The sequence below is a fragment of the Neomonachus schauinslandi genome, chromosome X, assembly GCF_002201575.2.
Source record: "Neomonachus schauinslandi chromosome X, ASM220157v2, whole genome shotgun sequence".
Lineage (NCBI taxonomy): Eukaryota > Metazoa > Chordata > Mammalia > Carnivora > Phocidae > Neomonachus > Neomonachus schauinslandi.
In genome coordinates, this window is record NC_058419.1 from 100132840 (window position 1) to 100149224 (window position 16385).

At 41.2% G+C, this 16385-nt stretch overlaps 1 protein-coding gene across 4 annotated transcripts in view; it reads left to right on the forward strand.

The window, feature by feature from the left end:
- Positions 1-16385, forward strand: part of DMD (dystrophin) — a 2077064-nt gene that overhangs the window by 2000682 nt on the left and 59997 nt on the right. For 3 of the 4 annotated variants that reach the window (XM_021677947.1, XM_021677964.2, XM_021677955.2), the window contains 4 exons: positions 9290-9456; positions 11674-11785; positions 13134-13270; positions 14001-14039. In XM_021677947.1, coding sequence (XP_021533622.1) covers positions 9290-9456; positions 11674-11785; positions 13134-13270; positions 14001-14039 — 455 coding nt within the window. The remainder of the gene's footprint in view (positions 1-9289; positions 9457-11673; positions 11786-13133; positions 13271-14000; positions 14040-16385) is intronic. The other variant, XM_044911938.1, reaches the window with a different exon arrangement.

Below are 16385 nucleotides of genomic sequence, written 5' to 3' on the forward strand. Positions count from 1 at the left end.
TTTTTAATTACTAAACAGTATTACATCGTATGGGTATTCCACAATTTGTTCTTTTTTTCCTCCTATTTTTTAAAATTTTAATTCCAGTATAGTTAACATACAGTGTTATATTACTTTCAGGTGTACAGTGTAGTGATTAAACATTTTTACAATACCCAGTGCTCATCATGACAAGTGCCCTCCTTAATCCCCTTCCCCTGTTTCACTCCCCCCCCCCCCCCCCAATCCCTCTCCCCTCTGGTAACCATCCATTTGTTCTCTATAGTTAAGAGTCTGTTTCTTGGCGTGGCTTGCTTGCTCACTTGCTTGCACTGTCTTTTTAACCTTTGCTTGTCTGTTTTATTTCTTAAATTCCACATATGAGTGAAATCATATGGTATTTGTCTTTCTCTGACTATTTCACTCAGCAGTATACTCTCCAGCTCCATCCATGTGGTTGCAGATGGCAAGACTTCATTGTTTTTTATGGCTGAGTAATATTCCATTGTATATTTATACCACATCTTTTTTTTTTTAAAAAAGATTTATTTATTTTAGAGAGAGATTGAGAGCACGAGCAGGAGGGGTAGAGGGAGAGGAGAGAGAGTCTCAAGCAGACTCCGTGCTGATCGTGGAGCCTGATGCAGGGCTCGATCCCATGACCCTGAAGTCATGACCTGAGTTGAAACCAAGTCTCGGATACTCAACTGACTACACCGCCCAGGCACCCCTATATACCACATCTTTTATCCATTCACCACTGGATGGATACTTGGGCTGTTTCCATAATTTGGCTATTGTGAATAATGCTGCTATAAACACTGGGGTGCATGTATCCCTTTTTGATTAGAGGCTAAATGTTATAAATGGAAAAGGCAGAACAGGAAATGGATTACTGTACTCATTTCAAAGCTTGGTCATTATCAGCAAAGATTACCTGGTCTTCTGGGTAATGACTCTTGTAACAGAGATAGAAGATACAGGAAAGAGTCTTGTACGTACAGTGTGGCCCTTCACGTGAGACCCACTGTTCTCTGAATAGAAGTAGCATAGACTAGGAGCAAGATGTGAACCAAACTTGTGTGGAAGCTCTCATAAGTGATTCCTTGTATCCCTCCTGATATAAGAATCCCAAGACTATAATCTCCTCAGCAGCTCAAATGTAAAGCACGAGTCTCTTGTGTCTAAGAGGATCAAAATGCCACCTTCCTTCCATTTTATTTGTTACATGCAAGTTTTATATAGTTTTATAGGAGACTTTTTTATCAGTCATTTGATTTTCATAAAAATTGGGATTGTTTGGAAGAAGAGTCATTAATATTCTTTACAACTTGTTCTTGTTCCTCCTTTTGTGTTCGTTGCTAGTGCAGACTTCTCTCTTATGTAAAATATTCCACTGATGCCCTTGGTAGATTTAGAGGTTGTTAAAGAAATTGTAATAACAGCTCTGGGAACAGCCAGGAACTGCCTGTCCTATACCATCTGACCGTGGCTAGCCCTTCTTCTTGTAGCTTTAAAGGTTTTGTGTACACACTAATTCACAAAACAGTTTTGATCAGTTTAAATTTAGCAAATCTTTCCAAACACAAGCTTTTCATAATCAGGACCAGAAAAGGTGGGTCGTGAGTTATTAAAAGTTATTATGCTTTTATCTGTTAACAGCGGTAGTGATACTGAAATGGTGATTTGGATTTATGAAGGGGACATTTTACTAATGGAACAGCAAATGAAAATGGCCAGGAAGGAGAGATGAAACTTTTACCCAAAAATATCCCTGGTTTGTCCTGGTTTTTTCCATAAATTTACCTTTTTCTGTCAGTAAGACTGTTCAGAAATTCTATTCATGCATATGAATGTATTCAATGTTTATATATTTAATTATTTCTATAATTATATATATAATAAATATTACATAAAAACTTATATAAACATATATATAATTACATGTATAATACTCTGTTAAATGAAATGACAACATACCTGCATGCAAATGTGCACACACACACACACACACTCTCTCTCATATCCTAGTTGATTGGGATAATTATTTGCCATGATTAAATACATTTCTGCTACTGTTCGTCCTGGAATACACTGCACAGGGTTGTCTACTTGAGAAGCAGCTTGATTTCAAATCCGAGTCCGCGATTTTAGCAGGTTCCCTTGTGACCTCTAGCTCAGGTTTTTTGTTTTGTTTTTTTTTTCTTGGTCCTTTTTCTTTCCTCTCTTCATGATCTATTAACCAATGTGGCTTTTATCTCCCAATTAATAGTGGCACAGGCCTATCGTGGCTTCTCCGTTTCTGTGTTGTAGAGGATAGCTATTGTCTCCATGTTGGTTTCTGAATTTTGACAAATGAACCATGGTAATGTGAGACGTGAACATTAGGCCGGGGTTTCTCAATCTTGGCACTACGGACACTTGGGCCCAGATAATTCTTAGTTGGAGGGAGTTGTCTTGTGCATTGTCGGATATTTAGCAGGATCCTGGTGTCTATGTAGTAGACACCGGTAACATCCCTCCCTCCAGTTGTGACAACCAGCAAATGAGTTGGAGTTGGGGGATTTGCCCAGGGTTCAGAATTACTTTTGGGTTTCTTTCACGTTATGCTTCCCATAAACCCTGAGGCACTAAAGAACCAGGCCCCAAATGGCTGCCAGGGAGTTAACGTGAACACTCATTTTTCCGTAAGGATTACAGTATCCATTGTAATGGAATGGATTATTTGGTGTATGATATAATAACAGACAAACCAACAGAGAGACATTTCCTTGAGGAAGTTTTTAAAAGTAAACTTGAGACAGTTTGAGAATTACTTATTTTGTTTTCTCCTTAGCCAACCCTTCTAGGTTTAATTTTGTTGCTCTTTCAGGATGACTCGGCAGTTTTTTAAAAATTCTAACCTCATTCAGATACTCTAATCCTTCCTTTTATTTATTGTGATCACACTGCAGCTTAATCCCTGTCTCTTCGTTCAGTTCCGCAAACTTTTATTGGCGGGTGGCGGGGGGGGATGGAAACCTAGTTTGGTTTTTGGTTTGGGGAAGTTTTTTTTTTTTTTTTTTTTTTTTTTTTTTTGGTGGTTAGTTCGTTTTTTATCATCTGAGAACTACCAGGTACAGTCTCTCGCATAACGTTTACTTTATATGGTTCTTTTTCCCAGTTGATTAAGCATTGACATGATTTTTCAGAAACTTTAAAGTTGAGATGCTTAATTGCCTTCTCTTAAAAATACAATGTATGGGGCGCCTGGGTGGCTCAGTTGGTTAAGCGACTGCCTTCGGCTCAGGTCATGATCCTGGAGTCCCGGGATCGAGTCCCGCATCGGGCTCCCTGCTCGGCAGGGAGTCTGCTTCTCCCTCTCCCACTCCCCGTTTGTGTTCCCTCTCTCGCTGTGTCTTTCTCTGTCAAATAAATAAAAAAAAAAAAAAATACAGTGTATGTGTTGATGGCAGCTGGGGTGTGGGGCTTGCTCAGAAATCTTCCCATTGCATTTCGTCTGTAGCCACGAATGGATACTGTAATCCTTACGGAAAAATGAGTGTTCACGTTAACTCCCTGGCAGCCATTTGGGGCCTGGTCCTTTAGTGCCTCAGGGTTTATGGGAAGCATAACGTGAAAGAAACCCAAAAGTAATTCTGAACCCTGGGCAAATCCCCCAACTCCAAACTTGGCATGTCATGCCTTTTGAAATGATTATTTTGGTAATGACATCTTTTGGCTAGAACATCCAGATACTGGGATTCCTGTCACTGTTTGCGGGCCTTGTTAAGATGGCACTTGTGTCTGGCCTCACCTGCCACCTGCTGTGATGGAGCAGCAGTCCTGATGACAGCTTCCTTCCCTGGCCTCCCAGCTGTGGACAGTTGCTGATGTGTGAGGCCCAACAGAGACAGGGTGGGCTCCCAAGATCCTTCCGAACTGCAACTCTCACAATGCAAGGAGCTGGGATGTCTTTGCTCTTTGTCTACGCCTGCCATGGAGAAGGCAAAAAGAGTCTTGGCAAAAAAACCAGAAACCAAAACAAGACAAAACCCGGGGCCAAATGGCCTGTTCCAAGAGTTTTTGCTTAGATGGTTTGACAGTGGTGTTTAGGGGAGAGGGCAAAGTCATCCTTGATACCGAGAGAAACCATCTGAGGCCTCTCCATTGGTCAACAAATAATGGCACCTAAAAGGATGATGTCCGTTCACTGCCATCGTCCCTGTCTTTTGTCCTCAACAGCTTCCTCCTATGCTAGTCTGTCCTTATTTATGTCTTCTAGAGTGGCCAAAATGTCATTTTAGCTGGGTTTTAGTTTTAGTACTGTTAGCTCTTTATAGAAGCTTGCCTGGCTTTTAATTCTTTCCTTCTTTATTGCCAGACAAAAGGAGAGGGAATATACCACTAGGATACAGAATGGTTTGTAGTAAAAATGAAAGATCGACACAGAAAGAGCATGTGGATCCCCAGATCTTGTCTTCAGTGCTGTCAATTGGCATCAGTGAGCAGTTTTAAAAGAGCCAAAATGATAGATTTTACATCCTAGGAGCGAGGAAGAACCTTGAGAATTTCCAACCTTTAAACACAAGAGAATCTATAGTATTTTGAAAGAGGAGAACATTCTCTAGCTTCCCTGGGTAATTCACCCTAATGCTTTAACAACTTTCTGCATCAGGAAATTCTGTATGAGTTACAGCCTAAATTCTTCATGCTGCTTAAGCCTGTTCCTTCTTGTTCTGTCCTCAGTGGAGGGATCGAACAGGTGGTCACAGGCCCCAATGCGAGAGCCATTCACATAATTGAAAACTGTTATTAAATTGCCCCTTCAGCCACTCTTTCTTCCTCGTTCTCTTTTTTTGTTCATGGCTAAATAATCCCAATTCCCTTAAACTGTTCTCATAGGTCTTTCAAACCCTTTAATTATCCTTATGCCTTTCTGCCAAGCCTTCTCTGAATTCTGGGTCAGCTGTAGTCCCCAGAACTCGACCACGTTTTCTAAGGCGGGTTTGAACAGTGCTGAGGGTCATGAGACCATTTCCTCACACTCTCCCCGCTTGCCTTCAGTTACACATCATAGTCATGGCGTTGCTTTTTTTCTTTTTTATGTTTCTCCACCTACATTTGTTGCTGACTCATGGTCGGATTTTTACTTTCCATCTTCTGGAATGATTAGAAGCTTTCTATTCTTACCACACTTCCTGTATTAAGTCTGAATTTTTACAGTGTATCTATTAATTCATCATTAAACAAACTCTCATTTCAGCCTCAGTCAGAAAAATTTATATATAGGTTCAGATGAAGCGACAGTAAATCCATGTTTCAAATAGGAATGACTTAGTAATGTTTTTCAGTTTATTGTCTTTCTGTGCTGGCTTGTCTCCTCGCTAGAAAGGGTTATTTTGATAAAGTTGGTTTCTAGACCAATGGAGCAGGAGATTGTCATAGGACATATTGTAGCTGAAACTTGTAGTTCCTTTGACACAATCTATCATTGTGTCTTTGTGTACAAGATAGAGAAACGTGTGCAGGAGCCTGCACAGTGACAGAACCGGCAAGAGGCCTAGTTTGACCAGAGAAGGCTGGAGGCTGGCTTTCTGTGGAGCTGAGCTGCAAGGTGTCACGGTGTGGCTCCTGTTTGACCTCGGCCTGCTTGATACTTTCACCAGGGACTTTTTGATGAGGACAGAACACATGTTTTCAAATGTAAAAATTGTTTAAAAATAAGTTTTAAAAATGTAAAAATTACACCAAGTGGGGAAGAACGGCTTGTCTGTTGGCCGTGAGAGTCAGGATTCTGCAGGAGTTTGCTGCACTTGTGCATTGGGCTCAGACTAACAGGAAATCCTTGACGAAGGTGAAAGAAACCAATCCCAGATGAACAAGCAGAGAGGAGAGGAATCACCGGAAACCGCCAAGAACAGCATTTCCCATTATACGCACCACAGCATTAGTACTTTGTGCTGTTCATAAGCCTGAAAAGTTAAAAAAAAAAAAAAAGAAGAAGATAAAGGTCTTGGGATCACTGAATAATTAGTGTGGGAAATTCTGAGGTCAAACAAAGTTTAACGTGTTTCTTTACCAGCAACCTTCTCAGCTTTTAATATGTTAACATGCATTAAGCATTTTAAGAGGCAGATACAGTGTGCAGTGTTTCCGTAATTAATTTGATCATCTTTTCATGAAGCACTTTGTTGGATGACTGATCTGCTGGATGCACTGGGAAGCACTGACCCAGAGATTTTACTTGAGTGGAAACCCTGTGTGAGCTTAGAATACAAAACAAAAGAAAGTCATCCAATCCTACTGTCCAGACAAGTGGAGGTACCATTCATTCCCAACAGATCATATTTGGAGAGTAGTCTTCTAAAGGACAGTGGCAAACCAGGGCATGTCCTATGAGAAATAAAAGGAATTGGGGGGGGGGGGAGCAGTGCCCCTGGGTGGCTCAGTCAGTTGAGCGTCTGACTTTTGGTTTCGGCTCAGGTCATGATCTCAGGGTTGTGAGATCAAGCCCCTGGTTGGACTCTCGCTCAGCGTGGGGTCTGTGCTTGCTCTCTCTCTCTCTCTCTCTCTCTCTCTCTCCACCCCCCCTTGCCCCTCCCCCTCTTTCTGTCTCAAATAAATAAACACAATCTTTACAAATAAAATAAAAGGAACAGGAATGAAGAGGCATGGGACAGACATGACCGCTCAGGTAAAATATTGAAAAGGCTCCACAAAGCCTGAGACCCTCTGGGTTTCTGGTGGGACAGACAACAACAGTGAGGGTAACAGTGGCACACACGAGTGTGGCTCTTGCTATGTGCCAGACACCATTCCACGCACCTTTCATTTAACTCCTTTAAATCTTAAAACAACCCTATGAGGCAGGTGCTATTCATAGTTCCATCTCAAGGCAGAGGAAAAGTAAGACCCAGAAAGGGAAATTTACTTCTCCAGGGTCACACAGCCAGTAAATGGCAGAGCTGGGCTTTGAACTCTTGGTGGTTGGATTCTGCAGCCTCCGCTCTGCTCTTGGATTTCAGCTATGTGTGATGAAGCACTTTCGACAGGGGTACTTCTGCTCAGGCGTTCAAGGTCATCCATTAAGGATGTTGGCTCCCTGGTACGGCTGACGCTTATATGGTGGCTGTCAGAAAACAGTGGCATCACATAAGAGTTGGTGCCATTCCAAAAGGATGAGTTCACTTGCATGGTCCCTTTCATCTTTAGATTCCATGATTTTTTTCCCCCAGTTTTCCACAGAGTGCCTCTGTGATGGCACTCTGCACAGAGGAAAGTGCTCCTCCACAAAAGCTTTTGATCAGTACCTCGAATTGATAGCGTTCTGCAGCTAGGAAATTCAAGGTCAAATACCTCATTATAATGTTGTTAAATTTATAGTCAGGGGTAACGGCTGGACTAGTGCTGAAGTGGAGAGCTTTGCAAGCCAAATGACTTCTCGGTCCAAGCCCTATTGCCTTTCTGCAGTGTAGGAATAGATTTGTCATTAGCGAACCACATTCCAAGAGAAGCAACATGGGTTTGCAGTGTAGATACTCATTACTTGTTTGATACTAAATAACCCCTCCCTATGTTCAGTTTCAATCGGTCTTGGAATTGGCAGTGTTCTCTGGTTCTTGGCAAAAGCAAATGAACATCCTCTCTGTAGAAAGCACTTGCATTCTAGGGCTCAAAGTATCTCCAGAAGATTTTTTTTTAAGGTCAATGTAGTACATAATTAAAAAAAATTAAGCACCCAAGAACCCAAGGTGAGTGAGAACCAGCAGAAACAGCAGACTGCAGGAGCAGACCCATAGTAATTTCATACTTCAGAATCAATAGATGGTGTTTTGAAAACCATGTTTACTCTGTTTAAAAAAAAAAAAAAAACAGCTAAGATTGAAAAATATCTGCAGGGAGCCACAGACTTTGTAGAACTGACCTTAAAAATGACCAAATAGAACTTGTAGATGTTAAAAAGTACAATAACCAAAATTTAAAACTTACTGTTTGGGCTTAACAGCAGACTGGATGCTACCAAAGAGAGAAATAGATCGAAGGGATTGTTAGAAATGAAGCACAAGGAGGGCCTATGCAGACCAACATGGGCCAGGTTGAGAGAGTCTAACGTTTATCTAATAGATTTCTGTAAGCAGAACAGAGGGGAAATGGAGACGAGGCATTATTTGTTGAGATCATGACTGAGAAGATTCCAGAGCTGACCAGAGACGCTAAAGATTCAAGAAGCCCAGTGAATACTAAAAAAGTATAAATAAACCCTAGAAACACAAGATAGGAAAAAAGGACAGATTACCTTCAAAGGAGCAATAGTCCGCTTTACCAAGGACAATTCCTAACAGTAACAACAGAGAAAGTAAAATAAAAGTGAAATAATAATTCAGTGTGCTAAAACAAAATAGAGACAAAACCAAGAAAAAAGAAACCCTTTCAGTCTAAAAATCTATACCCAATGCGGATAGCTGTCAAGAATGTGGATTTAAAAAGGAGATTTTTCAGACCAAACAAAACCTGAGAAATTCTCCTCCAACATGACACTTACAAGAACATTCTAAAGGATATACTTAGGCAGAAAGGATCCCAGATGGAAAATGTGAGACGAAAGAAGCAATGAAAAAGAAAAAAAAAGTGGCCAATATATTGGTCAATCTAACAACACAAAAAAATTAAGACGCCGTCTTGTAGGGTTAACGAGTAAACAGCAGTAGAGCAGGAGGTTTGGGTTCTAGGAGCATCTCAGCTCCTAGTCTGTTGTATGGCCTTTGAAATGCTACCTCCCTCACGTGTGTCTCAGTTTTCTCATCTGTAAAATGAAGCTCCAGGAGCCAGTGTTTTTTAAAGCCTCTTCATTATGATTCCATGAAACACTGAGAAATAGATCATCTAGGGAAAAACAAGGAATCAATAATTCCTGAGTTGGTTTTTCCTTAACCTCCTTTGAAATGTTATCGATAAACACTCGGCATTTTACTTCTGGCTCACTCTTACGTATCTGTTCCGAAACTGGAGCTAAAGGGAGTGTCGAGGCGCAGGTGTGTATTTTGCTCGCCTTTCTCCACATGTTGGTTTTGCTTCGCTTTCTCGTCATCTAGCAGCCGAACAGAGTAATGGCAGGTTACCCAAGCCTTAGGGGGTAGGTGGCTCGTGTGGCTGCGAGGGGGGCATTGGCAGAAACAGGCTGTGAAAAGTGGGTCTCATCGCACCACCGCTGTTCTGAATTTCTTAATGTCTGGTCTGTACTGACGTGTGCCTCCTTTCCTTTCTCCCCTTCTTTCTCTTCTTGCCCCGTGCCCCACCCCCCCTTGGCTTTTCCTCCTGTCCTGCACAGGCTAATAATAAGCCTGAGATCGAAGCAGCCCTCTTCCTAGACTGGATGCGACTGGAGCCCCAGTCCATGGTGTGGCTGCCCGTCCTGCACCGGGTGGCTGCCGCGGAGACTGCCAAGCACCAAGCCAAGTGCAACATCTGCAAGGAGTGTCCCATCATCGGATTCAGGTATCGGGAACCCCCCAAATGGCGTTGGTTTTTTTTTCTTTGTGTCTCTCACCTTTTTCGGACTTGATCTTTTATCTCCTGTGCCAGTTGCTGTCAGTTTGTTCCTTTCCCAAGTGACTGCCCTGGTCCCTGGGCTAGTTTGGTGGCTCTGGCCCATTAGGCAGGTGGCCCTTTGCACCTTCATTGTGGAGCTCTGCAGGACCGACTGACCACCTGCCTCCTCAGAGATACCTCTGCGGCAGGGGAATGCTGATTCACGGCGCCGCCTCCTTCCCGGGGCCAGTGTTAACCATCTCTTTGGGTTGTTGTTGTTTTTTTCTGTTGCTAGAAATTCTCTAGGAATCAGTTCTAAGACTAAGGGATGGCTTTGTCTGGGGAGACCTGTCATGGTAGCTCAGTTTCTTATTCACTTTGTCCCACTTTTCCTCCCTGAACTCACAAGAATCGTACCTCTTGATTGGTGAATCTGATTACACTCTTGGCCTAGTATCCGAATGAACTTCTAAGGGAATATAAAGTATGCAGGTAAATGAAAATGTCACAAAGCAGCTAAAAAAAGGGAAAGGTTCTTTGTAAATTCAAAAGGGAAAGACATAGGAAGCATAGCAGGTTATTATTCTGATACTCTTAAAAATGTCACAGAAAACAGTTGGCTCTTAAATCTTCAGCCTCGGTGACCTGTTTGGGGAGAGAGGGGATATTGTTAAATGATTAATCTTACTGAACAAGAATCCCAAATCCAGATTTTGAAATGATGCTGTATTTCAACATCTGGATCAACAACTGGGTTTCCCTAGCAATGACTCAGCCGTCCAGTTGTCAACTAGCTATATGGTCTGTGCCTGTTCAGAATCCACTTAACAGCTAAGTAAATACTCTTTCTCTAGTTCTGCTCAGACTTGTTTTATTTCTTTGCTTCCTAATAACTACTTCGTACCATTCGTGTGCTTTGTATTCACTCCTCTTTTACCCCTGGTGTTTGTCCTTCTGTACCTCATGTTGTGACCAAGAGGTTTTTGCAAAAACCCTTAGAGGTTTCTAAAGCCTAGCTAGACAACCCTGAGTAGACAGTACTCACAAAGGACACAGTTTTCCTTCCTTCCTGGTTTCTGGCCTGTACAAACAATGCCAGGGGAGATGGGGAGGGGAAACCGCAGGGGACTGCGTTCCAACACTTACCTTTCTGCTCTCAGCTTCCCTGGCTAGCTAGTGAGATTTATGTGCAGGGGGAGGTTTCACAAAATAGGAAAGGGGGGTGCTTTGGAGGATCTGAGAGTGCTGTTGCCTTTAATTCTTTTGCCCTTATCGAATTAGATTATTTCGGGAAGCGGCGCTTCTCTTTCTTCCTCCCCCTCTCAAAAGATGGTTGGGATCTAAAAAAGGTAGCTTTTTCCCCACATCCCCATATGTGGCAGAAGGAATAGGTTTATTTGAATTGGCTAGCATTCTTATCTGAGAAAGCAAAAGGCAGGGAGAATAGGAAATAATAGCGTCTGCTGAGAATGGGGGCAGACGTACCACCTCGTACTTACAGATTACAGCTGCTTTTAGCCAGCCCCAGTTTGTCTTTTCTTGGGGCTTCACTTATCATTTGTGGGTAACGTGGTGGTGCAGGGTGAGGGGGTGGGGGCGGTTCTGAAGAGAGAGACGTAAAAGAGATCATCCAAGTAACTACCTGGAGGTGAATCATGCCAGTCAATCAGAAAATGTGATTAAAGCAAGATGCATTTTCAGTGAGAGTCCTTGTTTCATTTGCCTTTATTTTGTGAAATTGCTTCCTCATGATAAATTGTTTTGAAAATAATTGCTTCAGAAAAATGTTTGTCCCCAGAATGGGTAGGGGGCCTGCACTGCATCCATCTCTCTCTCCTGGAAGTTCTTTCAAAATCTTGCATTTGGTCTTCAAAAGACTGGAAGGTTGCCAGTATCTTCCTACTTAATCTGAAAGGGTTCCTCGTGGAGTTTAAATGAGAGCTGAAGTTTTCTTCCCTCCTTCCATATGTTTATAGGATAGTCTTCCTGCCAGAATGTTTTGATACTGAAGGAGAAGCACCAGAGATCTGTAGATGGAGGAAGTTAATCACTTACCTGTGGGATTAATGAACATTGCATTCTGTTTCATGAATTAAGACCATGTGCAAGAAGGTTTACTAAAGAACGTTCTTTGGGTATTGGATTTGACGAAATACATATGTGTTTGTTTTTGTTTTTCACCAGGTACAGGAGTCTAAAGCACTTTAACTATGACATCTGCCAAAGTTGCTTTTTTTCTGGTCGGGTTGCAAAAGGCCATAAAATGCACTACCCCATGGTGGAATACTGCACTCCGGTAAGTCAGATGCCTCCCTGGCGTGAGAGTTTGCTCGCCTGGAAGGAGTTTCCCTTCTGCACAGTATTGCAAATGATGTGTGATGCTGGGGTTTATGAGTTCCCCGGATGTTCCCCAGCTAAAGTGGCTCCTCATTGTAGGCTCCAGATTTACTTGATCCTAGTGCGTGGGGTGGTGCCGAGAAGACGTTTTCACGTTGATTTTGCACAGCCCTAGCAGTTGTGTGGAGACGTTTCATGACCTTGGGGCGGTGCTGGGTGTTGGGGTAGGGGGTGATGTGGGGTTCCTCTGAATCTCTTATCCATTGCTTTCAGTCAGTCTTGCTTAACTCATGCTAGGCATTTGCCTTTTTATTTATTTATTTTTTTTTTTACTATTTGTGTATGTATATATACATATATATGTACATACGTGTGCCTTTGCCTTTTAAACTACTCTGTGAAGTAGGTATTATTATTATCATCCCCTTCCTACAGATGAGGACTCTGCGGTCTTAAGGTTAAATAATTTGCCCAAGGCTCTATAATTAGGAGGTGGAGCTTTCTCCCAAGGTGTTGTTTTGGGGAAGCGTTCATTGGCTCATAGAACTTTGAAAGAATCGCTGGTGACGTGGAAAGGACATAGACTTGGTGGTCAGACACACATGGGTGTAAATGTGATGTTCTTTAAACACTACCTGCTTGCTATTCAGTGCCCACTCCGTGGCACTGACATTACCTGGGAGCTTACTAGAAATGCAAAAGCTCAGGCCCTGCCCCTGACTTCGTAAATCCGCCCTGCATTTTCACAAGATCTGCAGGTGGATGCCATGCACAGCAAAGTTTGAGAAGCTCTGCTCTCGAACTTTTATGCTCTTCTTTCTCTCTTCCATCATCAGAGCGATGACCCAGGTCTTTCGCTGTCTCTCACTTGGATTCCTCTTACAAAGGCATTCAGTGATGGAGAATGAGCCACGCAGTGAATAGAATGATACTCAGTGGGTGAAACGTGACATCACTGTGGACAGAATCGTTTTTAAAATACTGCAAAGTGTGGCCAAACTTAAGGTCAACTTAAGAGTTCTACAAACTCCCATTGATCGAGTAGCCCTTGTAGTTGCTACACTTGTTTTTCGCCATAACAACTTGTTGAGATACTACTGCAGCCATTTTACAGGCGGTCGGAGCCTTGGAGAGTTACTTGTTACTGCTATGCCCGGCCCTGTTTTTGTCTATAGACTTGGCTCTTGACCCCCCACTGTCTCTTCAGTTACGGAACAAGTGCGCTGAAGCAGAGCACTGGAGTGAGTACTCTTTTACCTTGAGATCGTACTTTTGTAGGTCTGAGCTCAGTGCACTTTCCCTTTCAGACTACATCGGGAGAAGATGTTCGTGACTTTGCCAAGGTACTAAAAAACAAATTTCGAACCAAAAGGTATTTTGCGAAGCATCCCCGAATGGGCTACCTGCCAGTGCAGACGGTCTTAGAGGGGGACAACATGGAAACGTGAGTAGTGGCGAGCGCAAAGCAGTCTCTCATTTGACATATATTTGAGCTCCTCTCAGCTGAATGCCCTCCTTCACTCCCAAATGCAAACAGTCTCTCCTATTTCTTTCTTTAGATTTACTTTAGCCGAAAAGAGAAAAACAAGCTGATGGTCAATTGCCATTTTCCCACGTTAGTTGTCCCGTGACACTTACCTGTTCCAAAGTGAAACCTGATCTCACAGGGAAAGAAACTACACGACAGCTACTAATTCCCTTATAAGAAATATGGGACTGTTTACAAATGAGTGATTCCAGTCTTTCATTTCGGTCTTCCTCCCTCACAAATCACTAGGCGTCTGTCTTTTTGTATCTGATTGTGTGGTCATACCTAGTTGCTTTTATCTCCTTGAAAGAAAAGACACTCACAGGAAGTTTCGTCACAGTAAGTAGCAATGATTCTCATGATCAAAATGATGATACCTCCACCTCTCTGCAACCTTCTCGTGTTTCCCATAACGGATGGCAGTCGCACACTTGTTTTTCTTTCACCTCACTCTCCACCTTTGTTTGGCCGTTGCTTTCATGGTTCATACTTAATTGGTTGGATTTTATTTATTTTGACCTCTCAGTATTTTTTTAATTAATTCATTTTATTTATTTATTTATTTATTTATTTATTTATTTATTTATTTATTTAGTGGCTGAGTTTGCCTGTGTCTCTCTTCACCACCTCATTTTTTGTTTTGCAGTCCTGTTACTCTGATCAACTTCTGGCCGGTAGATTCTGCGTGAGTACTTCTGCTGAAGGGGGCTGCTACCACCAACACATTTGCTTGCTTGATTTGACAACTTTTTTTTGTTCTGTTGGTTTGGTTTGGTTTTTAAGGACACATTAATTTCCCTTCCTTCATTTCATTTTTTTCCTTCCCGCGGTAAGACGTTTAGAGTGCCATCCACCACAGAGCGGGAGAATCAGAGTGAGGTTTCCAGGTCCCTACCTGGTCAGGTTTTAACCAGCAGACATCCTGGCCTGGAGTCAGTCATCAAAGAAACAAATGGGTTGTTAGTTCTGTTCCTGAGAGACATGTTTACGTATTCTTCCATGATAAGCTCCTCTGATTGCGTAATAACATTCTTGAGCCATATTTTTTGAGATTCAATACTTCAGGACTTTCAAAAGGATGATGGTTTGTTCTTTAGGGCCTGTTACAAGTGGACCATTAAAAATCAGCAGAATTTGTTTTATAGTAGGATGTGGAGTTTGATGGAATAATTTCAGTCAGGTGTGTGTACTTCTTATCATGCTACCGGACTAATCTTCATACACATATACACACGAGTTTCTCAGTTTTGAACTAAACTCACTTTGCTCTCCTCTCCATACTAAATATTCAGCTCATAAATAGTTATACATTTACAACTGGAAGGAAAGTATACTATACACTATTGGTGTATATTAATAATGCTAATATTAGATACCAACAGATAATTGGTTTATCTTAGAGTTTATAATGTTATTAGAAAACTCTGGGGAGTCGGTGATTTATATATTAGCAAACAAAGCGTGCATTGTTTTAAAGTTACATTGTGTGGAGTTTTTATAACAAAGTTTTGTTATTTCAGAGCGTACTTAATTAAAATATTTAAAGTCAGACAGCTCTATTATAGAGAGAAGGAAATGACCAATTTAGAAGAACTCAATTTATTTTTATTGGGTCTCTTTTATTGCTCCACCATGTAATTTAATTTAAAGTATATCCTTTTTTAAAAATCCTGTAGTGATAAATGCAAGTTATTAATTGAGGTTTATTTTAAGTCTTTATTGGCCTAAAAGAATTGTAAGGCGTCCCTTTCTTTGTTAAAGCTGCATTATTGTGCCCCTTAATTTTGAGATATGGTACCTATACCTGATTTTTTTACTCATCAAGGGGAATTATTTAGATTCACTTCTGGTTTTTTGCTATTCGTAGGTAATTGTTTTCCCAAAACCCCAGGTAGTTTATTTATTTATAGAAGTTTGAACCTTTCCTAAATGAAAAACTTCAAAACAAACTGATGGACTGAAATCCTCACTAAGTGAATGGATTTATTCTGTGTTGGAATAAGTTTTAGCCAGTTGAAATATCCAAAAGGCAAATGTGCTACAGAATAACTTTAAAAATGCATGGATAGAGGTAACACAAAATGATAAGCAAAAAATAACAGTTCCTTGAATGGAAAAAAAAAAGTTTATTGAATACATCAACTAATGAGAAAAAACATGACAAGTGAGTTTAATGTCACTTATTTTAAGTAGAGGGTGTTTGTCTTCAACTTTGAAGAACTATCAAATTAATAACATCCTATATTAAAATATCTTCCTCTAGAAACTAAAACATAGAATCACTTTGCCTTTTTATAAAAAGTCTGTTCAATTATTCAGAAATAGTGGGAAATTATCCTTTTGAGGAAGAAAACCAGACCCAGCAGGCTATGGTCCCTATTTCTTTAATACCAGCATTTTTATTAAAGTCTTTACTCAGGGGATTTTAAATAATTTATAAAATATATTGCAGAGCTCTCCTATTTAGACAGAAGAACCAGGTCCTGAGGTGGCTTCATTTTTGCAAGAATTCCCTCTGATGTTAACAGATTCTCATGTGGATCACAGAATTTGAACGTTGACTGAGATACAGATCTTTTGTTTTTCCTCAGCGGAAACCCTTATTTACCTGTATTTGTCATATTTTTCTTAATAACTAAATCTAGCCTAAACCTTTTAGATTGTTTGCCCAGAAATGAGACAAACAGTATCCTTTGAGCTATTCTGCTTTGAAACCTAAACGGATGAAAACTTATTAATGGAGTTTTCACAAAAGAGAAACCGGTGGTGGGTGGGGATGGAATTGGCCATTAATAATAACAGGACTAATCCTTCTGGGTATATCGTTTAGTGTGTAGGAAGTAGGAAGGGAGAACAGTGTTCTTACCATCTCTCGGAAAAGTGTTTCAGAGGGCTTTGCATTTAGTTTTGTTTCTGGACTAAGTGGTTTTCTACTTATTCTTGGTTTTTTAAATGCTCCTTCTCTGAACAGTACTCCCTTTTGGCTCATTTTCTGGTCTAATAGGTACCTCCTTTAGGGTACTTCTTCTTT